At 45.2% G+C, this 24,254-nt stretch overlaps 1 protein-coding gene and 1 long non-coding RNA gene across 19 annotated transcripts in view; both read right to left on the bottom strand.

The window, feature by feature from the left end:
- Positions 1-8,245: 8,245 nt before the first annotated feature.
- Positions 8,246-13,328, bottom strand: LOC122200023. The gene is made up of 2 exons (XR_006193699.1): positions 12,067-13,328; positions 8,246-8,723 (listed from the first exon to the last, which is right to left on the bottom strand). It is a non-coding gene; the product is annotated as an uncharacterized LOC122200023 (long non-coding RNA).
- Positions 13,329-17,361: 4,033 nt separating this feature from the next.
- The window catches only part of CD44 (CD44 molecule (Indian blood group)), a 91,782-nt gene continuing 84,889 nt past the window's right edge, over positions 17,362-24,254 (bottom strand). For all 18 annotated transcript variants that reach the window (XM_042905766.1, XM_042905767.1, XM_042905769.1 and 15 more), the window contains one exon: positions 17,362-20,532. In XM_042905766.1, coding sequence (XP_042761700.1) covers positions 20,328-20,532 — 205 coding nt within the window. In that variant the 3' untranslated portion in view covers positions 17,362-20,327. The remainder of the gene's footprint in view (positions 20,533-24,254) is intronic.

Genomic DNA, 24,254 nt, shown 5'->3' with positions numbered 1-24,254 from the left:
TGGTCAGTAAACTTCTGGGCTGCCATTTTGTTGTAAGATAGCAAACAGCCACAAAACACAGCTGAAGTACACGTAACACTTTAGTATGGATACAATTCGGTTGGTCCTTCAAAAAAAGGGCACAGCCAGAGAGAAACTTGACTTTGCTTATTCAGGTCGTATGATCCCCATGTTCTGATTTCTTACCCTTTCTTCTGGAGCAGAGGTGTTTAATCTACCCATTGACATTGTGAAAGCCAGTTGCTTTTACTTACCACGGCAAAAAAAACCAAAAACCAAAAAACAAAAAAACCCCATATATAATTATCATATATTATGTACAAATCACATATTATATGTAATTATAATTAATCATTATTATAATTACAATAATAATAGCTATTATTCTTTTAGGGGTAAGAATGAAAGGAGGAATTATGGACTGAGGGTTACAAGACATGAGTTCTGATCTCCATATAGTCACTAAAGTGTTGATTAGATGTGGCCAAGTCCCTTTGCAGTTTGGAAGTAATTTTGGCATATGTAAAATTAGGGCGTTGGATTAGGCAATTTCTAAACTTCTGAACTCTGAAATTTACCTATCATCCAGGTAAGTCATCATGTATGTAACTTATACCGGAGTTATAATGCCACCTGCATCGAAGCACACAAAGCCATTACCCCGTGCAAGAACATCACCAATAATTGCCCTTGGCCTTGGTGCTCCTTCTTACCCCAGTCATCCGCTTTGCTTCCCGGAGGAAATGCTCCTAGGAATTTTGTTTATCATTCCCCTGCTTTTAGAAAATGGTTTTATCTCACAGGTATGCGTGCCTAAGCAAGCTTTGCTTATTTTGAGCTTTATAAAAAGGACTACACGTAGGCTTTTTGAACATGTCTCTTTGTTACCTAATGTATTTCTAATGGTTCATTCATCGTCACTGCTGTAGAACAATACAGTATGTAAAATACGCCACATTTTGGTTTATTCACTTTCCTGCCAGTGGACATTTGCCTCATTTCCAGTTTTGTTTCTGTGTCAAACAGGGCTGCTATGAACATTCTTGTATATGTCTCCTGGGTGCATCACCTAGGAGGCTTTGACGTTTAAAAAAAATTTTTAACGTTTATTTATTTTTGAAAGAGAGAGGCAGAGTATGAGCAGGGGAGGAGCAGAGAGAGAGGGAGACACAGAATCTGAAGCAGGCTCCAGGCTCTGAGCTGCCAGCACAGAGCCCGATGCGGGGCTCGAACCCACGCACTGTGAGATCACGACCTGAGCTGAAGTTGGCTGTTTAACCAACTGAGCCACCCAGGCACCCCTGACATTTTGACATATATGCTCCTAGATACAATAAAAAAAAAAAGTGTGTGTGTGTGTGTGTGTGTGTGTGCGTGTGATTGGAAAGTACCTATTCGTATCTTTGTCCATGGCTCCTTCAGTGGGCCCTCATGTGGACCACTACTGAAACCCCTGATAATCCGCACACCGCTGGCTGTTTAATGAAGCCCATCTCTCTAGCGGGAAGACTGAGGCAAATGAAACCGGAGCATTTTTCGGAAGGGAATTTCAATTGAAAGCTGAGGCGTTCTTTCCTCAGACTCACACCATACGGCCTCTGAACACGGCTCCGATGGCAGCCAGACAGGACCCACTGAGTCTTGTCTCTTCCTGATGCATAAGGCTCTAGGCCCCTCTCCCTCCACCCAGCAGGCCGTGTGCTGTGATGCGGACAGTTGTCTGACAAAAGACGTTCCAGGAAGTCACAAGAAAACTCTCCACCTACTCCCAGAACCACTAGCAGCCCCTTTAGCTACTAAAGGAGGATTACAGTATCATAAAGGGCAGTGGCTCTGAAAAGGATGAGCTGTGTGGCCGTCACCTGAGGCACCGAACCCCCGGGGCACCTCTTCTTCCAGGCACAGAGACATAAACAGGAAGCCAGGACCCTGTGTTTCAAAGATTCACAGGTGACAGAGGGTTCAAGCACCTCCAGGGAAGCTTTCATGAGGACAGGAAGGCATGGGTGGAGATGCCCACACATATGACATGGGCTGTGCAAGAATAGAAGAATGTGGAGTCCCTGGAAAAAATGCAAATTTTGTAGCTTCATACTTTTCTTCCTGGTAGTTTTTAAAGTTCAGTTCATTCGCCCACCCACTGAGGCAGTGAGAGGCCATATTTAAGTCCCATGTCCTTGTAAGAAAGACTGAATCTGGGAGTCAGCCTTAAATTCAGGAGCATTGGTTGGGTCCACACCACTTGTCCAAAAACCGTATAAAGAGAGGAAAATCATCCAATGTGAATACTGTTCTTGCTCTCAAACATTGAAAAGCAATGACTTTAAATGCTTACGAATTCCAGAAATCAGACATATAAATCATTATTGTGACCTTCCCCCCCCCTCCCCCGCTCCCTCTTTATCAGGTCAGAATGAATACACAAAACCCTGAAATATATTTTTGTTGGTGACTTGGGGTAATCAGATGTTAGCCTTCCAAATATTGTCTGGAAAAATCTAGGGGCCTCCAGTTAAGGAAAAAAAGGGCAAATACAGAACTGCAGTTGTCTGTGGTAGACTCTTTTTGTTGCACGACCTGGTTCTCCCGGAATTCTCCAACGGCCTCTGTCACTTCTCAGACGTGTTCCAGGCCTGGGTAACATACTGTTCACAGAGGAAGGGGCCCCAGAATTTCCACACTGCCTTCATCTGAGTGAAAATTTCGGCTGGAACACAGTGTCCCTTCTCCGGTTGCTCCTCTGCACATCCCAAACCTTCCTCTCATCTTGGCGAAGAGGATAGAGATCGTGCCAGACTATAAGGCCAGAAAGGTCCTCGGAGGGGGACTATTGGAAGTATAGTCCTGCCTTTTTGCAGATGAGGGAAATGCCACCCTAACGGAAAATGAACTAGGGGTGACACAATGGCAAACCGAAGTTAAACCCTGGTTCTATATCTCTTCTAGCTATGGACCAATGGATTGTAAGGGTTCAGTCAATGAAAGCTATCACTATCACTCACCATCATCATCATCATGAGGATGGCCACCCTTAACATTATCAATAACAACTTCCTAGTGACTAAGCTATTCAAAGTTCATGCTTCCTCTTTCCCACTCTGGCCTCTTTCCCAACCATATCATATGGACATAAGCGTATAACCCAGAACTCAGAGCTGGTCTTCCACAAATCTGAGCTTTTTTCATAGACCATGTCCTCTCTGACCCCAGCCGTTACTCCTTTCTTCAGCCTTTTCTGCCAGAGGGAAAGAGAGCTCTAGGGAGGTCCTCCACACCAGCAGTCCAATGTCACCTCAGCTTGCAACTCATTGATCCGAAGTAGCCACGTGGTCCCCCTGCGGCTTCAAGGGAGAACGAAATGCAATCCCACTTCCTTTCTCAGGATGGACGAGATCCAGAAGCATGTGTGCTAGTAAATTACCATAGTCCACGTCTCTGCTCATCCAATATTTGGTGCACCCTGTTTGACAAATGCAAGAGATTATTCTCTATTTACTCCTAGAGAAGCTTTGTGGACATCACGAGCCTGTCCTATCTTACATTCCAGATGGCCCTCTAATACTTTCTTCTATTACTTACCAAAGCTGTGATTCTTGGCCATGGGGAAACACACTAGATTTCTTCAGGGAAAGGAAGTGAGTCTCAGCCTGGCTAAAGTGGCCTCTCACCAGGATGGGAGGCCCAGTTGGCTCTTCCAAATGGGAAACAGGACATCCAGGAACAAATCATTTCTTTCTTCACTGGAGAAGCCCCTTGGGGAGTCCCTAGCTCACAGAATTGCATATACTAGTAGAGCTTAGTGTCATGAGAAAGGCCATTTCTGTGGAATGTGCCCAACCCTACAGAACTCCCTTGGCTGGTCTATTCTCAGCAGCTTTCCTTCCCATCATCCCTTTCTCCTTTGCCTTGTCTTCTTTCACAAATGACATTTGTTCTCTCCCTCAACAGTTTCAAGAATAGAACTTGGGAGAAACTTTTTGGAGCTTCATGGTTTCGGGAGCTCGAATCATCTCAAAATGGCGCCCTCCTACACTTTTCCTACACTTTTCAGCAACTTTGGGACATAGCCATAATCTTAGGAGCCTTCTATTTATGACTAATAGTAGCTACAGTCTTAGGTGGGATCCCTAGAAGCAGAACCTGAGACAGGATCCGAGTTCACATGATTTTTTTTTTGAGTGAAGTGCTTATTACAAAACCTTATAAAGAATTGAGGGAAAGAGGATAGGGAAGAGAAAGCTGAGCAAGAAGTTAGTCTCAGAGAAACTCTGACCGTGAGTTATCCTTGAAGAAAGGAAACCTGTCTTTGAGCACCCACACCTGTCAGTCTTTGGTTGTAGGCTACTGACGGGAGAGAGTTATAATCTCCAGGATAAGGCAGCTCCCATCTACCGAGAACGATTCTCTAGAGAAGGAGGGCAGCTGTGAGTTCTTAGTTGTCAAGAGCACAGTTAGGGGATAGATGTGCCAACCCAAGAAGGGGATCTAGGCAAAGAACCAACAGCAACAACTGAAGCTTTTGTTCCACACATGCCTACCATGTGGCAGGCTCTTATGTACATGAGGTCGTATTGTACTCACGAGAATTCTGTGAGGTAGGTATTATCACCACTACGCCCCCTTCCTTAATTTTGCAGATAATGCAATTCATATTCAGAAACACGTACACCAAAGGAAAAGCTGGTCTGGAGGTCTTTGTAATATACTGGCTCTGTTTTCCCGAATAACCCAGCAGAATATATTGCTATGTTATCAATGTTTAACGGCATTTGAACCCCTATGCTTGGTATAATACTCCTTGATGTCTAATCCCGAAGCCTAATCATGCATGAGACTTCAGGGCATTCAATCAAAATTGGTCATGCTTGTCATCCCATATGGTCCTGTATCACCTACTTAGGTGCTCTTCGGAGTCATGAAAACCATGTTTGGTAAAGAGAAGATCTCCATGGATACCTGGAGCCCCCAAAATGCACCTATAATAGTTGGCCCAGCTCGTCAGAACAGATTATTCTCTCCCTTAAAATATTTGCTAAGTCAGCAGGACAGTGGGTGTCATCTCGAGCGTCAAGGCTGATCAGTCAAGAGTGAGGCACTCTCAGTGGCTCATAGCATAGTCGGCTTATAGCATAGTTCTACCTCTGGTCTGCAGTGGTCATTCTGCTCATTGTACCTCCCCAGGAACCCGAGATGCTAAAGCAGCTACTACCTTAAACAGGTTGGTTGCCATGCCATAGGGAAAGAGAGCTCTAGGGAGGTCCTCCACACAAGCAGTCAAATGTCACCTCAGCTTACAACTCATTGATCGGACGTAGTCACGTGGTCCCCTGTGGCTTCAAGGGAGAACGAAATGGAATCCCACCTCCGTACTCAGGATGGACGAGATCCAGAAACACGTGTGCTAACAAACTGCTGTTTGACAAATGCAAAATGGACTCCGACCTCCTCCCCAAGGGGAACTCCACAAAGTCTCCTTCATTCACGGCATCAGACTCAAAGTCTCAGAGTACCACTCAGGATCTCAGAGTACCACGTGGGAGTTTCTATATATGGTTCAGACGTGGCTCCTGTTGGCCCAGAAAGTGGTGAAAACGAAATGCAATTCACTGCATCCCCTCCCCTTCCCCTCCCTCCTCACATACACATGCTCCAATGGCAGAATAAGGACCGATTCATCGCCATAATATCCGATCTGGAAAGGGGACAGATGGAAGGCTTCAGTCATTGAGCCGTAGCATGTCAGAAATCCTGGTGGGCAGACATTAGAGGGCCCCCTACACTCTAAATAAGGAAAATTTCTTGATTATGTCCTAATCAGGCTCCCTGAAAGGGCTTCCCCAGTCCATTTTCCCCCCGTGGTATTTCATCCCACCTCCTAGGAAGCCCCTCCTTTTCCATTATGCTCTGTTGCTGCATGTGAAGAGAGCATATAGGAATAATCTCTCCTCTAGCAACATCATCTGCTTTTTGCTCATAGAAAGTTAGGCTTCAGGGCTCCTTCAAGTCTTCCTCAGTCACAGAGTTGTTCTAGTTGAGGTCTGTAGTGTCTTTGGCATCATGACTCTTAACATCTTCCCCGGCTTTCATAAGTTTGACTCTAATCAGCCTCTGATGCCAACAGCCACACCCTCAGCCCTTCTAGAAACACATCCCTTTCTCATAATTGTGGGTACCTTGAGCCAATCAGGCTTGAGGCAGAGAGCCATAGCCTTAGATTTCTTTTTCTCTGAGTCACTTTCTTTCTTTTTTTTTTTAATGAAAGAATATGCTGGATGCCATATTAGTTCCTGCAGAGGTTTTAGCAAGAGGTACGATGACCATATACTCAAATTGATTTTGCTTCTGAGACAGCGCACACAATACATCTGTACTTTATCTTTCCCTGTTTGGGGTTGAGAAGTAGTTGCCTCTTCCAGCTCTACAAGTGTTCACATTTCTAGAATCTCTCTTTCCTTCTGGCAAGTAATGAAAATACCTGATATGGTGACCGCACCGTCAGTCGTGGTCTCTGAGTGGCTGTGATGACAGAGCCTGTTGGGACTCATGATGGGCATATAGCACGAGTAAGCAATAGACTTTGCCATTTGGGGCCATAGAGAATTTGCGGTTGTTTTTACTGCAAACAACCACCTGCTACATTAGGGAAATTTATCTCCTACTCTGGGGTCTCAGCTTAGATGTTTCCTCTTTGTCGTAGCCTCATTTGGAAGCAAAATGAAACACATCTTACGAGCCAGTATCTATCCAATGATGCCTATGGGAACGATATATGTTTTACCTGTCCTGAAGAAAGGGGACTCAATCACCAGAGAGGCTTCTGAAGGCAGGGTGGAGGAAAAGACAGCATAGATCAAGGGAGTCTCAGCCGATACACTGTAAGAGTTGTTTTTCTAAGATTGACGCTGGACAGTTTAGAATGACAAAAAAAAAAAATATTTTTTTCTGCACCAGTTTCAAATTAGAAGTGAGATTTTTTTTTTCCCTAAACAGTTGTGTCATTGAAAGCTAAAATGTTGAATTGATTGATTAAAAAAATAACCCCAAACTGATGTTCTGATTTTGTTTTTGCCCCCAAGGAATGGGACTCTAGTTGTCCTCTGAAGAGATGAGTCAGGTAATTGGACTTTCCTTTGTCCGGCCGGGGTCTTGCTGTGGGGAAATGCTTATGCAGCTTAGTGGGGGTGCAATAAGCCCATTTCACAGATGAGGAAACTGAGGCCCAAATATGTTAAGTAAGATGCCCACAGGCATAATGTCTACTCAGCTATTAAAAATCAGGGAGGAAAAGACATCCCTCCTGTATTTGTCTCTTGGGCATTTGGAGGCTGGGAGGCAGATTAATTTGGCAAGGACGCTGCCCCATAGCAGCTCTTCACCAGCTCTGTCCCCGGACATAGCTGCCACGTTCCCACCGCTGAGAATCTCTCTCCGCCTCTCACCCATCTGAGTGCCATTGTCTCAAGATTCAAAGTCCCGGGCAAGAGGGTCCTTTGGACCCAGCTTGTCTAGCTCCAGCTTCAGTCATGCGTTTTTGCTTCTTACCTCCCCTCTGTCCACTCGCTGACCCAGGACACAGGCATCTCCTACGGAAGATGGGTTCTGCGGGAACGCTTCGAGATCCTCACTCTGCACGCACACTGGGTTATAGCTTTCCACACCGGCTAAACCAGGAATCCCTTTACCATTTATTTCTCTCTCTCTCATTTTAAAGTTTATTTGTTTTGAGAGGGCGGGGGAGGGGCAGGGAGAGAGGGAAAGAATCCCAGGCAGGATCCGCACTGCCAGCTCAGAGCCCTAAGCGACGCTCAATCTCAGGAACCTTGAGATCGTGGCCTGAGCTGAGAGTCAGACATTTAACCGACAGAGCCACCCAGTCACCCCTCTATCGTTTACTTTCTGTCTTCCAGAACCTATTGAAATCTCTTTTTCTGCTCATGTGCCTTCTTCCTCCATTCTTTCTGTATTTACAGGTCTCTAGTCTTTTTTTCATGTTTGTTTATTTTTGAGAGAGAGAGAATGCAGGCAGGGAAGGGGCAGAGAGCGAGGGGGAAAGAGGATCCGAAGCCGGCTCTGCACTGACAGCACAGAGCCTGAAGTGGGGCTCGAACTCAGGAACCGTGAGATTGTGACCAGAGCCGAAGTCGGACGCTCAGCCGACTGAGCCACCCGGGCGCCCCCATAGGTCTATACTCTTTCACTACACCTGCTACCATTTGAGCAAGTCTTAGGAAGGAAAACAAAGGAGTATGTTCAATCCGTTGACTTTAACTGAAAGTCTGAGATGGAATATCCGTTCTCGAATGGAGCAACCACACTTACACCCCTTCCCAAGGGGCAGAGTCAAGCCAGCATGAAGCTGCCTTGTATACATCCCTCACTTAAATAGGCCGTTGCATAAGAAACTCTCATATGTAATACCGTTGCTCTGCTAACTGGCTCGGTCCACTCTGACATCTTGGTGACATTTTTCTAACTCTTTAGCAGCTGGCCTGGGGAATATATTCCCAGCTCAATTCTAGGTTGTGACTTGGATTGGAAGTAATGAGCCATCATGTCCTCATTCAGATACTCTGGAAAAGCCTCCAAAATGTAAGCAGTGAATCAGGTTCCTCTTCTTCCGTCGTATAAGACGTGCCTCTTCCTATGGTTCATCTGTGCCTTTATTCAGCATATATCCTTGAGCAGCTATTAGGCACCAGGCATTCTTCTAGGTGCAGAGGACACTGCAGGAGACATGACGTTTATTATGAAGGCGTCATATTCCGCTACTGATTATTTGGAAGCCCTACATAATTGTGGGTTTTGTTTGTTCGTTTAGAAAGCGAGAGCGGGGGGAAGGGGCGCAGAGGGAGAGAGGGAAACTTAAGCAGGCTCCACGCTCAGTGCAGAGTCAGACATGGGGCTGAATCCCACAACCCTGGGATCATGAGCTGAGCCAAAGTCAAGAGTCAGATGCTCAACCGACTGAGCCACCCAGGTGCCCCCCCCAAAATCTTACAAAATTATATGAATGAAGTGGGGAGAGGGAGACCAGGCATTGTGGACCTGATCTACCTACGTTATCCCCAAACCATACAACCATACAAGCATATAAGCCCGTGTTCGTGTGTGCGTGTGTGTGTGTGTGAGAGAGAGAGAGAGGTTTCCTTCTGGGGTGGGCAATGAAAGATACGCCTTTCCAAGATTTTTCTCTTTACCTCCTTTTCATTCCTGTTCCTTATCTCTCCTCCACGAATCCCATCTGAACCCCATCTATTTCTGATATCCCTACAGCACTTTCTCTCAGTACCCACCAGCCCTGCCCACAGAAATAGTCAAATCTCTGCCCCTTTTGGCTCCTTCTACCTCCCTCAGCTTTCCCAACCTTCCGTGTTGGATGTCAATTACTTTTCTCCTCTTTCAAGTTACAGTTGTTCCACAGAGAATGATGGGGTCTGTCGCCATGCCCTCTGGATTCCTCAGAAGTGAGCCCTTGTCTTTGAGAACGGGAGGGATGGGAGGAAAATCTTGGTGAGAAATTGCCACCCTGGGTGGTGGCTGGGTTTCCCCTCGATTACTTAAAATCAAACATATCTCATCATTTCCGGAATGAGTTTCTTTCAGAAACCCCTGCCCTGACCTAAATAACAAATACCATTTTCTTCCACTCATCTTGACAGTTCTAGCAGAAGGAATACCCTGGACTTAATATGCCTGAAGAGCATTCACACCCGCCTTGCCGCTGAGGTAATTTACCAGACACCTTACTTTTATTGGACAATAAAGCGTATCTTGTTCAAATCACGTTTCCCTAATTTCTGGAGGCAGAAGGAAATCAGTTTATCCATCAGGCTGATACGATTTGAAATTTAACTCATTTGTGTAACTGGTCAACAAGCTTAGAGGCTACTTTTTGGAAGAGAAAACATTTCCAGCATAAAACTTCTGGGAATAAAGAATTTTGCAAAAAACAGACGTTTGGTTGTCTGTTTACCTTTCTATAGAAATGGAGTAGACTATTACTTGTGTGTTTTTAATGTTAAATTCCTTTTAAGGAACAATAAAAGACACCAAATAAGCCAGCGTCTTCTTTGAGTAACCCTAGATTCTTTCAGCAAATTTCTTTAGCCAAAGGAATAATTCCAAATCAAATCGAGAGCCAAAAGCTGGCATAGGATTGAGCTTTTCCCCAAACACCAGACAACTTAATATGTGCTGTGTTTAGAACCAACAAATAGGCATAAACCGTTTTAAAGCCCCGGATGATTTTGAAAGTCAGTGAATGGCTCATCGGTGCTAATGCCAGCCAGCCTTCTCTAGGAGCTGTAACGAAACTTGTTTCCGGTACAAGGATGGGTATGTTGGAGCGGAAGCAGCGTGATGGAGGGGTTAAGAGACCAGTGTGACAGATCTACGCTGTTCACGTTGGCATCCTGTCTCTGCCACTTACTGAGGGACTATGCTCCCTGTGCCTTAGTTTTCCCATCTGTAAAATAAAAGTAATAAAGTGCTTTGTCCCATAGGGTTCTCCTGAATCTTATTTCAGTTTTCCTATTGCAGCACATGCTTCTGGAGTGCTCGGTGCCAGGCACTGCTCTAAAACCTAAGCTGTTAATTCTGTTGGTTTTGGTAAGTCTACGGGCTGTGGACTATGGTCTATTTAAGCACAGGGAGGTTAAATAACTTAATTGGGTTATGATGCACAGCATGTTTTAAATGGTGTCTGGGAGACAGCAAACAGTGTCAGCCATCACAGATAGAGACCCTCCTCCGCACGCCCGCCATGGCGTTTTCCAAGACACTGTGTGTGTCTCTCGGACAAGGGTGTATGTTTCGGTACACAGCACGCTGTCCAGCGTGCAGGAGGTATTCGGGATCATGATTAAATGGCAACCAAGTACTGGTTCCTTCTCTTTATGATCTTTGAATCCTTTTCAAAACACAAGACATGGACTAAAAGGAGTTTGGGGACCATCAGTTGTACCCTGATCCTTTGTCACACCATACAGGCAACCCACTTTCCCTCCCACTCTGCCCTATGTCAGCCTTTAGTGCGAGGACACCCACCTTCACCCTCTTCTTTCTGGTTTTATTCTGAGGAGTCAAGGACAGAAGTCAGGGGCAGGACCCAATTTCCACATGGAATGTTCTGGCAAGTCCACAAGGGGGCGCATTATCAACAGGCCAGAGAAGGCCAGCAAGATGGTTAACAGGGAAAATAATTTCCGAAAGGACGTGAACCTAGATGGGAAGATTCCCATTGATCCCATCTTTGGCTCACCAAACGAACACATAGGACTTTTCTTGATTAGCTTTTACACAAAGCTCTACATTCTGCCGAAGGAGAAAGTGATCTACAACAGAGGGTCAGGGAGTCTGTGCCCGTTGAAAGATGTCCCAGCCTGGTGCCGCCCTAAGACAGAGCCCAGCGTTTCCGGTGGCTCTGTAGCCCAGGCCAGACCTTGTGGCTCTGAAGGTGCCGTGTCCCAGCACCCAGTGAAACTGGCTTCAGAGGGTGAAAGAGAAGGGAGGCCAATTGTGGCCAATCCTACCTGCCCCGCAAACCTCACCGGGAATGAGAGGAGAGGTGCTCTCCTTATTGAGATTCGTTTGGGATGACTTCATACCTATCAGGATCCCTCTATTTGCTGTATGCAGAAAGGCCTAAGAACTTTCTTCCACTACATTTGCTTGCTCTTCCTTGTAATTTTTTATCTTTAATTCTATTTGTATCCTTCCGATAGCTTTTTCCTGATACTTCTTTCTTCATTTCTTTTTTTTTTTTTTAATTTTTTTCAACGTTTTTTATTTATTTTTGGGACAGAGAGAGACAGAGCATGAACGGGGGAGGGGCAGAGAGAGAGGGAGACACAGAATCGGAAACAGGCTCCAGGCTCCGAGCCGTCAGCCCAGAGCCTGACGCGGGGCTTGAACTCACGGACCGCGAGATCGTGACCTGGCTGAAGTCGGACGCTTAACCGACTGCGCCACCCAGGCGCCCCTCTTTCTTCATTTCTTAATGAGATTTAAAGAATCTTTGGAGGAGGAGAAAATAAAGAGCACAAGCTCTTTTCGAACTCTACTAACCTCGCCTGAAGTGTGTGATTGCCCGTAAGTCTTTAGTGATGAAAACCTGCCTCTCCACTTCTCCATGGAAGGGTTCCCAAGGCGTGGGCCTGGGCTCTCTGGAGCCAGGCCCCTAGAATTCCAACCCCATCTCCTCTCTCTCCTCATCTAGAAGCCACTCAGAAGCCCCGCCCCGTCAGGGTCTTTGTGTAGTGAGATGTTGGCAATAAACCTGCGTGTTCCCCAGGCAACAGGAGGGGGAACTTCTTTTCTTTCCAATAGCTGTTTGGGAATCTCAGAGTGGGAGGGTTTTTAGGACCCCAATCCTTGGAAGGGTGAGAAGGGCTCAGAAATTCTCAGAATACCCTGACTGCCCCCACGCCATGGTTTGCATTCTTTCTAGGTCCCTCCTCTGTATTCACACAAGGAAAAGGTTGAAGGTGGCAAGAAGGAGGGAGAAAACCTGTGTGTACCTGTATCCACGCATTTTTACGCACATCGTCTCATTTAATCGCTCGTCAGTCTTTCTGGTAGTAATTATAATTCCCATTTTACAGGTAAGGAAACTGAGGCACAGAGCCATTCAAAAACTTATGCAAGGTCCTATAGGGAGTAAGTGGCAGGGTTAAATTTGTACTCAGGATTTTATTTTAGAGACCACCATTTGCTAGCTAAACTTTAGCTGCCTTTCCTGAGGTTCTTGCCATTCTTCTGTAAGGAGTGAGGAAAGAGGAAGTGGTTTGGACTGGATTTCTGGAAAACAGTAGTCATCACATGATGAGGCAAGCAGTCTGGAAGCCTGAGGGGGTGGATTGAGGAGGCGAGTTATGGGGAGCCCTGATGGGCATACTACCGGTGTTGAAGACCAGATGTCAACACAGGCAAGGAACGGGGCTGGAGGCCAGGGTGCTGGTTATGGAGAAAAAAGCAGCCAGACTTCCTACTCCCCTGACCCCTTGCCCAGGCAGCACGGCAAAAATCATATCTACAGGTGGCCTGCTTCTTCTCCTTCCAGTAAACATGGCAGCATCTCTGAGGTTGTTTACAGTTTCCTGAATTTATTATATCACCAATATGGCCTGAGTAGTGAATGTATCCGCACTTACTCATTCCCCAGCCCTTCCTGTGGTTTCTGGAAGCCTCGGTCAGTCCCACCAGGCACAGAGAACGAGGGCATGCTGACCTGGTTTACAGTATGTGGAGACAACCTCTTAACACTGATGCTCGATTTACCAAATGTTAGGTCAGAGGTTCTGGACAGAGCTGAGCTCCATTCCAGGCTTTACGACTTTCTACTTGTATATCTTAGGGACAGTAATGAACTTCTCTGTATCCCCAGGTGCCTCATCTATTAAAAATAGGATAATTCTCCTTTATGGGTTATAGGAAAGACCCAAAGGTGTCTGTAGGTATCTGTAAGTGTTCAGTAGAGGGTAACTTTTGAGGCCATTATTGATCTGGGCCTTCTGCAGTGCACTGGAGATACAGAACCCAAATCCTGCCCTCAGGCTCACTGTCTTGTGGAAAAGACAGGCCCATGGGCCAATTAAGTGGCAGAGGAAGACCTGCTTCAATGACATGTGGACAAGGTAAACAGATGGCAGTGCGAGGGGGAGTGGACTCAGCCTGGGTAGGGGTGTGGTGAGGCAACTTTCTGGAAATCTTGATCAAAGTCGTGGGTGGAGCCACAACTTTGGTCAATCCACAGCCACAGCTCGAATGGCCAAGATTTCATCCAGGGGTGCCAGCTAATCTGCTTCCTGGATCCCTTGCTCTTTAGTCTTGCCCTGAAAGCAAAAAAATACCTTTCTGTTAAAATCAAAGAGCCTTGGATTCCGATATATTCTGGTTCCAGGCACCCTAAGTTAATAGCTTAAAAGCTGATTAGCATTCTGGAAACTGGAGGGGATGGTGAAGAGAGAAGTAACTACTGCATGCATGAGGGATATGAATTTATATTCACTTAAGAATTATTATTTTCGAGGACCTGATATCTAACAGACGTTGCCATGTAATATTATTACCTCATTTAATCCTTATTGTGGCCCTATGAAGGTTTTGTTGTCCTTCTTTCACAGATAAGCAAATCAAAACTCGAATTATTTAATGTGTATTTATTTTTGAGAGAGAGAAAGAGAGAGCGAGCACAAGCAGAGGAGGGGCAGAGAGAGAGGGAGAGAGAGAGAATCCCAAGCAGGTTCCACACTGTCATCGCAGAGCCTGACTCGGGGCTCGAACTCACGAACCACTAGATCGCGGTGTGAGCCAACATCAAGAGGCAGATGCTTAACTGACTGAGCCACCCAGGTGCCCCTAAGACTCAAATTATTTAAGAGGCGTGAACAGGGTTGCACAGTTAAGTGGTAGAGTCAGTCTTAAAATCCAGGTTCTTCTGATTCCAAAGCTCACGCTCTTTCTACTGTAGCAGGCAATCTCTGGAACGTGTATCTCCCCAGGATCCTGCTCCTTCTTCTTCCAATAACCATGGCATTTATGAAGCTGTTTATGGCTTTCTAAATTAATGCTGTTGCCAACATCGCCAAAATGGTGTGTGTACTTAAGCATAAACAACATAAGAGGTGCCCTCAAGCACAAGAATCTTTCAACCTATCAGTCAGAGATTGATTACACGAATGACCCCGATCATTGGCCTGCTGGTAACCACCCTTTTTGCAGTGTGACTTTGCAATGCCTCCCCATAAGGGAGAAGATCTATTTCCCATCCTTTAAGTGTGGGCAGCTCTTGTGATCTGTTTGGGCAATAGTATATGGCGGAATGATGGCCAGTTCTGGGTCTAGGCCTCAAGAAGACTTGCGGGCAGCTACCATCACTTGGATCCCCGCTGAGCCTGGATGAGGCAACTGGGGCCATCTGAGGAAGAGACTCGCCCCATCTTCCCAGCCATCCCAGATGAAGCCATCAAAGATGCCAGCTGACCTGTTTGTTAACGCCAGACACGTGTGTGAGTACAATCGAGCTCACCTGAGCTCTTCCCGGGTCAGCAAGAAGCACCCAGTCAAGGAACAGACTCATGAGAAACGACGAATGTTTGCTATTTTAAGTTACTGCATTTTGGAGTGGTTTTTAACGCCCCAGTCGCTAACCGCTATAACCAAAAATGTGATTTTCTTCTTAATTACATACAGGTCCATGAAGCCTCTGTTGTTTCATTCATTGTCAGTACTTTGCTTTGAACGGACTGTTCCCTTCCATTGGGATCTCCCTTTTTCATCATTTTGGGAAAAAATTCCCTTTGCTTTGCTTTCTGAATCTCATGCCTTCCTCTTTCTTGGTAAGTCCCTTGTTTTGATGGAGTACATCCTGTGGGAGTTGCCTGAAAATGGGTGAACTGGTTTGGAGACAATGCATATTTGAAACGCCTTCATTCTACCCTTTCACTTAATTTGTGGTTTATCTAAATTACAGTTCTAGCTGGGGAATATTTCTCTCAGAATTTTGAGGGCACTGTTTCTAGTCTTCTATGGGGCTGTTGAGAAGCCTGATTCTATTCTTCTTAATCCTCTATATTCTCAATTTCCCCTCTCTAGAAGCTTGTAGAATAATCTCTTTGTCCCAACTGTGATGAATTTTTAAGATGATGTGCTTTAGTGTGGGTCTGTTTTCATCCATTGTACCAAGCACTTACTTGGTCCTTTGAATCTGGATATTCATGTTTTTCAACTCTGGGAAACCTTGATTTATTCTTGAATGAATTTCTCCTCTTTGGGGTGCCTGGGTGGCTCAGTCGGTGCATCTGACTCTTGGTTTTGGCTCAGAGTTTGTGGGTTCAAGCCCTGCATCAGGCTCTGTGCTGCCGGTGCAGAGCCTGCTTGGGATTCTCTTGCTCCCTCTCTCTCTGCCCCTCCCTCGCTTGTACTCGCTCTCTCTCTCTCAAAATAAATAAATAAAACTTTTAAAAAACCCAATTCTTCCTCTTCATTTTCTGTTTTCTCTTTCTGCAACTCCTATTATTTGCATATTAGATTTCCTAGAATGGTTCTCTATTTTTATCTTTTCTCCTGTTTCCTTTGCTTTGCCTTTCTCTGTTTTCTGGGATATTTTTTTCAACGTTATTTTCCAAACCTTCTCTTGAGGTTAGTTCTTAATTTGTACTTTTGAGTTTAAAGAGCTCCTTTTTTGTAGGCATTCCCTCAGTGTTTCTTTTTACCCTAGCATTGTGTTCTCGAGACACTCTCTACTCTTACCTTAAGGAGGTTATTAATGACGTTTCTTAAAGTTTTCTTCTCTGTGAATTATCTCTACTTCTGATGTGTAAGAAGCCATAGGAAGCTAAAAGCCCTATGTGCCTGGCGTGGCTTCAGATGTGCTCTTCAGTGTAGCTTGCTTTGCTGAGCCATTTCCTTGTGGGAACGCTCATGTTGGCGTCTGTAGAGTTTTCTCTCAGGCTTATCGGATTCCCCAGGAAGACTGAACTTCTGTCTGATGGATACATGATTGTCTGCTGGTCTGGAAGCCAAGCTGGGAGAGAAGGCTGGGGGGTCTCAACATTCTTTCTATGTGTTTTCGCATCTCAATGTGGTATTCTAATGTCAACTGGATATGCCTTGTTGCCCCTCAGAGACTTTGCTCTCTTCAGAGAATAGCCTTCCGGTCATCGGTTGGGATTGGGAAAAAATCGTCACTCAGGCCCTTCGAGTGAAGAGGGAGATCTGGGGTCCTAACTGCATTCTTGAATAGACTTTAAACCCATCCTCCTAATTTTAGCCCCATCTTCTCTAGCACATTCCAGAGGTAGCTAATGCTGCCAATTTCTGAGACTTTGTCCGGGGAGAGGAGTTCTGCTTCACAAATCTCGTCTCTTAACTTTCCCACTGCTGGCTTAGGATTCTCCTTCTCCAAATTTGCGCAGTTACTAATGAGCTATCACTTTCCAGCTTCAAATTGTTTTTCCCTATGGTCTCTTCTTCCATTCTCTTTGATCCCACTGGCTTACTTTGGGATATCTCTTCATTGTCTTTTCAGAGGCCTGCATGAGAGAATGGAGGTATGTTCACTAGTCTATCTGGAAATCCAGGAGTAGATCTCAGCTTTTTAAAGAACACTTCACGATATCTTTACTGTGAGCTATGCGAACCACACACTTACTATAGAAAATTAAACTTTCTCCAAAAGAAGACCCTCACGTGCTAGAAGTCCACGTGACTGATTTTTATTTTTAGAAACCATCAAATGAGTGTACAGCTTCAGGAACTTCACAACTTTCAACCTCATGGTTCTCAATTACCCAGACCGCCAGATAATCATACCTTTGCCCCTCCCAGATGTCCATTCCCTTTAAATCAGAGACTCCTGAGTCCATTTCCTTTAGCCTTTTAATAGTAGCCTTTTAGTATTTTCCAATAAGTGCTTTCAACTGGACAATATACATATCATGCTTTCCTCGTTACCACTTGTCCATCAATAAATATACAAAAATCAGAGGAAGGATGTGCTGTGAAAAATCAAAGTAACAATGGTCACCGTACATGCATGAACAATGAGCTAGCCTTTAAAAATGCAACACAAATGGCTTATAAAAGGGCATACCCATTACATGAAGTCGCATGGACCACGTCATTCTTATTCTTAAGTATACGCGACATTTCTAGAAAAGTCAGAGACTCCTTTCTCCCACTCCTCTGCGGTACCAGCATTGACTAAACAAACATTGGCTATGGAATCAATTCGTGGCATCATGGTCTCAATGTAAAACTTTGAGAGAGTCTGCTGGAGGAACCCATTCTGCCAGGCTAGGATGTGCAAAATGTGGATATGAAGGTGTCTTTTGCCCCATTTTATTTTTCACCCAGTGTTAAGAGCAGCTCCCAGGAGACACAATAGATTTACAATTATAGGCAAAATTGCATCTTAAGCTCTCAGCTTAATGGGAGAGATTATCTCTTATTCCACGAACTTCAGGCAATGTTGCAGGGGTACTGCCGCCAAGGGACGCAAGCTCTAGACCTATCTATCCAGTTCCTATCTTGAAAACACAGAAGTATATCCAATAAGAAATACAACAATAATAAAAGGAAAAGTCATATTTGATTCTAACATGAAATAGAAAACAATTACTTATCTTAGCCTATTTGTTGGCAATGTCTGGAAAAGGAAAATCATCCCTAGCTGTGAGCCTTTTCACACTATCCATGGCCCCAAAGAGAATCTGGGGACAGGCAAGAGCCTGCTATAGCTCTCCTGAACCGGATCCCGGAGTGGCTAAAGAGCTGGCGTGAACCTGTCAGAGAAGCCTCTGCTCTTGGAAAGCAGGGAGCACTTGGACACTAGTGGCCGTGACAACAGAGTGGCTGTATGTCTATTTCCTTCCTTCCAACTTGAAAATAAAAAGAAAACCAGACAGCTGGATATGGAACTGACCAATTATGTTCACATAGAAGAAGGGACTTTTCAAAGATCATGATTGGGAAGAGGTTATGGGGGTGGATAAGGGAGAACAGAAATTGGAAATGTGCACAAAGTGGGCATCTCTTTTAAAATTAGATACTTCATAATCACGCCATGTAGAAGTCCAGCCCTGACTTATTTTCTGAGCTATTTTCTTCTCCTTCCTCTCCCTCTCCCTCTTCCTCCTCCTTCCTCCTCCTCTTCTTCCTCTTCTTTTCTTCTTCTTCCTCTTCTTCTTTTCTCTCTCTCTCTCCCTTTCTGTCTTAGAAACATTGCCAGTTAAACATCAGTTTGGCAACAGATGACTTTCTACGGAAGCATAAGGTAAGAGGTCCCATTTTATAGGAGTTCTTTATAGATTCAATTGCTTCGATTACAATTGCTTCTATTACAAGTCACCTTTGGAAGTTCCAGGACCAATGGGACCTTCTCAACTTATGCATATAGACCACCAAGCAAGGGATAAAGCCATTATTCTCTTATTTGGTCAGACACCTGCCTATCTAGTGCTAAGATTCCAATGGTAGGAAGACCTGTAACCTTCTGAGCAACTTCCCAGGCACTTGACTTACCCTGAGTAGCAACTGCATCAGGGGAAGACAACGGGCTTGTTAGAGTATAAACAAATACAGCCATAAAAATACTCAAACAGGATCTACACAGCTCTCTCCCCTCTTCCCCACCCTGTGCCAATCAGTTGGCTACCCTCTGTTGGACTCTCTTTCATATCCATTGACTTCTCTTTTAACTACAAGAGATCAAAAGGTACTTCCATATTGGTTTTGGACAGCACTTGGGTGTCTATGAAATGGGGTGCCACGAATGGTAGGTCATGCACCATAAGGTCACTTTTCACAGCCTTTTCAGGGCAGAAAAACAATGGCCATTGGCACATAAAGGCAGCTGAAGCTTCTCCTTTCCTAATTCTAATGCTAGGACAGGAGAAAGTCTTTGAAGCCTCAGAAATAAAATAGCGCTCTCTTCCTTGATGTTCGTTGAGATTGGGTTGAGTGAAACTGAATGGGGGCTTAGTGGCTCTGAGATGAAGACTTTCAAGGAGGACCTTGTCGCATCTTCCTGATGAGTTTTTGGGAACCAGATCTTGCTGGTTAAAAAAACCGAAGGATCACAGCACAAAGGGTTATGGTGGAAGAAGTACAGATGTTTATTATGAACAGCTTAAACCCTTTATGCCTCTGAAAAAGTAACCAAAAAAAAAAAAAAAAAAAAAAAAGAATCATACTGATCAAAGGACATCCAGGGTTTAATATTTCAAAAACAGATAAATAGGTTCCTACAGATAAATAGCTTCACCTTTTGGGTATTTCCCCAGAAGCATCTGAAAAATTTCCAGGTCTGTAGAAGGGGATGTGTAACCAGTACATTCTGACCCCCTACCCCGCTGGAAAGAAATTCCCAGGGAATGGGCTGCAGGAGAGGGGATAAGGGCCCATCCAAATTTCCTCCCAGGGACAAATCCCTCTTAGTCCTGTGGGATGTCCTTGGCAGGTGGCTGTTGCCTAGGTGGGGGAGTGGAGGGAAGGCTGGGGATCAGAAAGATGTATTGGTGGCTTTTGTTAGAAGCCATGCATAGCATATCCTAGGGGATGGAGGCTTCTAGGTGGGAACTGGAACAGTTAAATTTTTGTGGCTTATTAATTTGGCCCTCATTTCAGAAAGCAATGCTGTTTTTATAAATTGGACCTGACTTAAAAAAAAAACACAAAAACAAAAAGGAGTAGAAAATTTTATACTAAAAAAAAATATCCCCCAATGAAACAATCAGTAGCACATTGCATCTGTGAAGTGTCCCAGCTCCTCGAATTGGTTGTGTCTCCAATTGCCATTTCTTTCCCAGGTTACCACGGTGTAGGTGCTACACCCCAATCTTCATGTCCACATTCTGCAGGTTCCGCGTCTCATCGGCTGTCATATACTGATCGGAGGTCACTGAGGACTCCTTGTTCACCAAGTGCACCATCTCCTGAGACTTGCTGGCCTCTCCGTTGAGTCCACTTGCCTTTCTCTCCTCCACCGCTCCATTACCGTTGTTGATTACCAGCTTTTTCTTCTGCCCACACCTAGTAATTTAAAAAAATCATGTGAGAAGGTGCTATGACACACACCACCATTGTTATTGTCACCACTATCACCATCACGACAATTTTCGAGGGTCACAGTAGGTTTCGTCTTACTGACTCCTCACCGTCCCGTGCCTCTCAAAGCGAGTCCCCAAACCAGCAGCAAAAGCGTCCCCTGGGAGCTTGTTAGAAATGCAAATGCTCATCCCGACCCCCGATGCACTGAATCAGAGAACTCCAGGAGTGGGTTTAACGTCTGTGGTTTAATAAGCCCGCCAGGGGTCTGATGCACCCCTGAGTTTGAGAATCCACGGTCACAGCATTGTTCCCCTTTTGCACTGTTCCCCTATTGCAAGTGAAGAGCTCCTTAGGCTCAGAAAACGCACTAACTTGCCCCAGTTATTCTGCCATAGAAGAATCGCGATTCCGGCCCTTCTGTGTCTGACTCCTGAGTTCTAATTCTCCTTCCCCCTCCTACGCGATGGCAACATTTGCCTTTTTTTAGGCACTTTAGCAACTTCTGCAGACTTCGATGCACACAAACATGATGACTACACATCATTCTGATTTGGGTATTCAACCAAGTCCATTACTTCCTCTCCCCGGGCGACACGGCTTACCAGGGTTCTTACTGCACGGACCGAGAAAAATGCAACATTTTCCTACAAGGGTAAGGCCGTATTGATTTTCACTGGTTAACACTGGGTAACTTCCCATAACCCTGGACACAGGTTTAACTATGTAAGGCAAGCTGTTCACCGTTGCTGCCAGGGTTCTCAGTAACATTACTTAAGATTCGAATGCAAGGAGGTCTTCTATGGAAGAGCATGACCTTGATCGTGTCCCCGGGTCCTGGTGTTGTAGCATTGCCTCCCCCGCCCACCCTGATGCAATACTTCCTCTTTCCTGTAACAGGATCCCTGCCGCACATCTAGAAGTCAGATTGCTTGACGGAAGCCAAGTTGCAGAGCCTCACAACTACAAGTGGGGCCGGCAAGAGGCGAAATGGGCTAGCATTTATTGGACACCTCCTGAATGCCAGGCGGTTTACATGTAATTTCATGAAATCCTCACCACAATCCCGCAATGCAGCTGTTATTCTAGTCACACAGCAGTGGAAACTGAGGTCCAGGGACGTTTAACAACTAGCCTGAGGTCACATAGCTAGTCAGACAGACAGAGTCAATATTCAAATCTACGCCTTTATGACCAGAAGCCTGGGCTCTGCCCAGCTCTATTCATGCTGCCAACCATCTGGAGATTTGGAAACAGTATGAAGTCGGAATTGTTCTCTTTGCCGCTGGATGTTTGGAGTTGTAGAGACAAAGCGTCTATTATTCATGAGCATGGGCCATTCCCTCTAGAACTGCCAAGGCCATAAACTTTAATCTCTTATTTGGGGAAATAGAAATTATACCTCCTCAACAGGAGGTAGATCCTGTCTCCTCTGGCATGATGCGTGCTTGATGAGGGGCGGAGGGAGGGTTGCTTGGACTTTGGAGCAAATCTGTGGGGCTGCGCCTTGTGCGGTCCACATGGACAAGGGTAGGGACTTGATTTTGAGACCTTATTGCTGTGTCACCTGGGACAGCTCATTTAACCTCTCTGAGCCTCAGTTTTCTTAACAGTAACATCGGGCTATTAAGAGTACCAATCTCATAGGATTGTGGAAAGCCCTTGAAACAAAGCCCAGCACTGATACATGAGTCCATTATTGCTATTATTTGTTGCTCTTACTAAATGGGGTGACAAAGCCAAGGCCTTGGATAAGCACTTAGGACAGAATCTGGAACACAGGAAATTTTCGAGAAGCACTGGCTGTCGCTGTTCATATAACCAGAGACATAAGAATTTGGGTCTTGCTTGTTTCTTCTGGCTGCCTCCACCTGGTCACTATATTTACTGTGAAGATGGCCCAGAAGGCTGAAGGTGGAACTCTGCTTGCATTATTTTAAATTCTCAAATGGTACCTCAGGTGTTCTTTGGAGGGAAGGTGTCTCATTAAACCAAATCCCATTTGCTGACCTAATGGGTGATTTCGAAGTTGAATGAAATATTGTAGGAAAGTGATTAATAATTGTAAAAAACGGTGCACAGGCAGGAGTTTGGGATTCATATTATTTAGTCTAAACAAAGCTGATTTTATTTATTTATTTTATATGTTTATTTGTGTGTGTGTGTGTGTGTGTGTGTGTGTGTATGAGAGAGAGAGAGAGAGAGGGCGAGAACAAACTGGGGAGGGGCAGAGCAGGGGCGGGGCAGGGGACATAGACTCCAAAGCAGGCTTTATACTGGCAGCACAGAGCCTGACGTGGGACTCAAACTCATAAACTGTGAGATCATGACTTGAGCTGAAGTCGGATGCTCAACCGACTGAGCCACCCAGGCGCCACTAAACAAAGCTGATTTTAAAAGTGGGTAACACTGGACCTGTAGGGCGCAGAAATATTGTGCTTGGGTCTGTCCTGCCCCCCCTTTCCCTTTGGATTTATGTGTCTCTGTTATCTGGGCTCTTCCAGGAGGACAGGATGCTTCTCATAAATAACTAGTCCAATATCCGGGGCTCTAGGCATCAATAAGTCCTTTTTTTAAAACTTACTACATCACCAGTTTATCACAAGAGGATAGAACTCAGAAGCGGCCAATGAAAGAGGTGCACAGGGCGAGGTATGGGGAAAGGGCGGGAGAGTCTATGCCTCTCTGAGAGCACCACGCTCTCAAAATCTTCACGGTTCACCAACTCAGAAGCATTAATAAGTACTTTAAAAAGACAAGCTCTAAGTTTTTCATTCTTCTTCGTTATTTCAGAAAGAACACTAGAGCTGAGGAGACTTCAGAGGTCACCCAGCCCAACCTCTTCATTATGTAAAACCAGAGACGGAGTCCAAGAAGTCAAGGGTACCGTCCGAGGCTACACGACTAGTTACGGCAGGAAACAGAGTATCTGCAACTTAGATTTTTCTGACTCCAAAGGTCAGAGATCTCTATAGAATCGCATCCCTCTTCATCTTCTTTCTCCTTAAATCTCAGGCATCGATCCGCTGAGCAAACAGTGACGACGAGATACGGAAGGAGCCATACTGGGGCCTTACCAGGAGAGGGTGGGGTGGGAAACCAGGTAGCACACATTTAGGGCATGGAGGAATGTATCCTGAAAGATTACAGGGGAGTAGCTTCACACCTGCTCTTAGGTCTCTTCCACCTGAGAAACCTTAAAGATATTTAGAGATTTGTTTTGCATTGTGTTAGGGCTGTGCCATTCGGTATGGTGGCCACTAGCCACACGTGGCTATTGAAATGCAAAACCAATTAAAAGTAAACAAAGTTAAAAATTCATCTCTTCAGTCAAACTAGCCACACGTCAAGGGCTTAGGAGCCACAAGTGGTTGGTGGTCGTGAGTTAGGGCAGATGTAGAACATTTCCATCACTACTGAAGTTCTAGTGGACAGCTTTGTTACAGAGGACAGGATGACATTGGATGGACACACACTGCAATGAGCTTGCCCGTAGCTTGAGAGAAGGAAGGCGTTTCTAAACCATGGAGCTTTCTAGAGGGGACCTACTAAGCAGAGGGCATATGACTGTTTACAGAAAAGATGATTATTCCCCTGACGCAGACAGCTGGTGAAGGCCTTTTCTGCACAGTCAGTAGACAAACATCCTTGAATCATTTCTGTTTTGTGAGACCTTGTCTCATAAGGTCCTCTCATTTTTTTTTCTC

The sequence above is a fragment of the Panthera leo genome, chromosome D1 (genome assembly GCF_018350215.1).
Source record: "Panthera leo isolate Ple1 chromosome D1, P.leo_Ple1_pat1.1, whole genome shotgun sequence".
NCBI lineage: Eukaryota > Metazoa > Chordata > Mammalia > Carnivora > Felidae > Panthera > Panthera leo.
The sequence above is the reverse complement of the archived record's forward strand: the minus strand, read 5'-3'. Positions and strand labels throughout refer to the sequence as shown.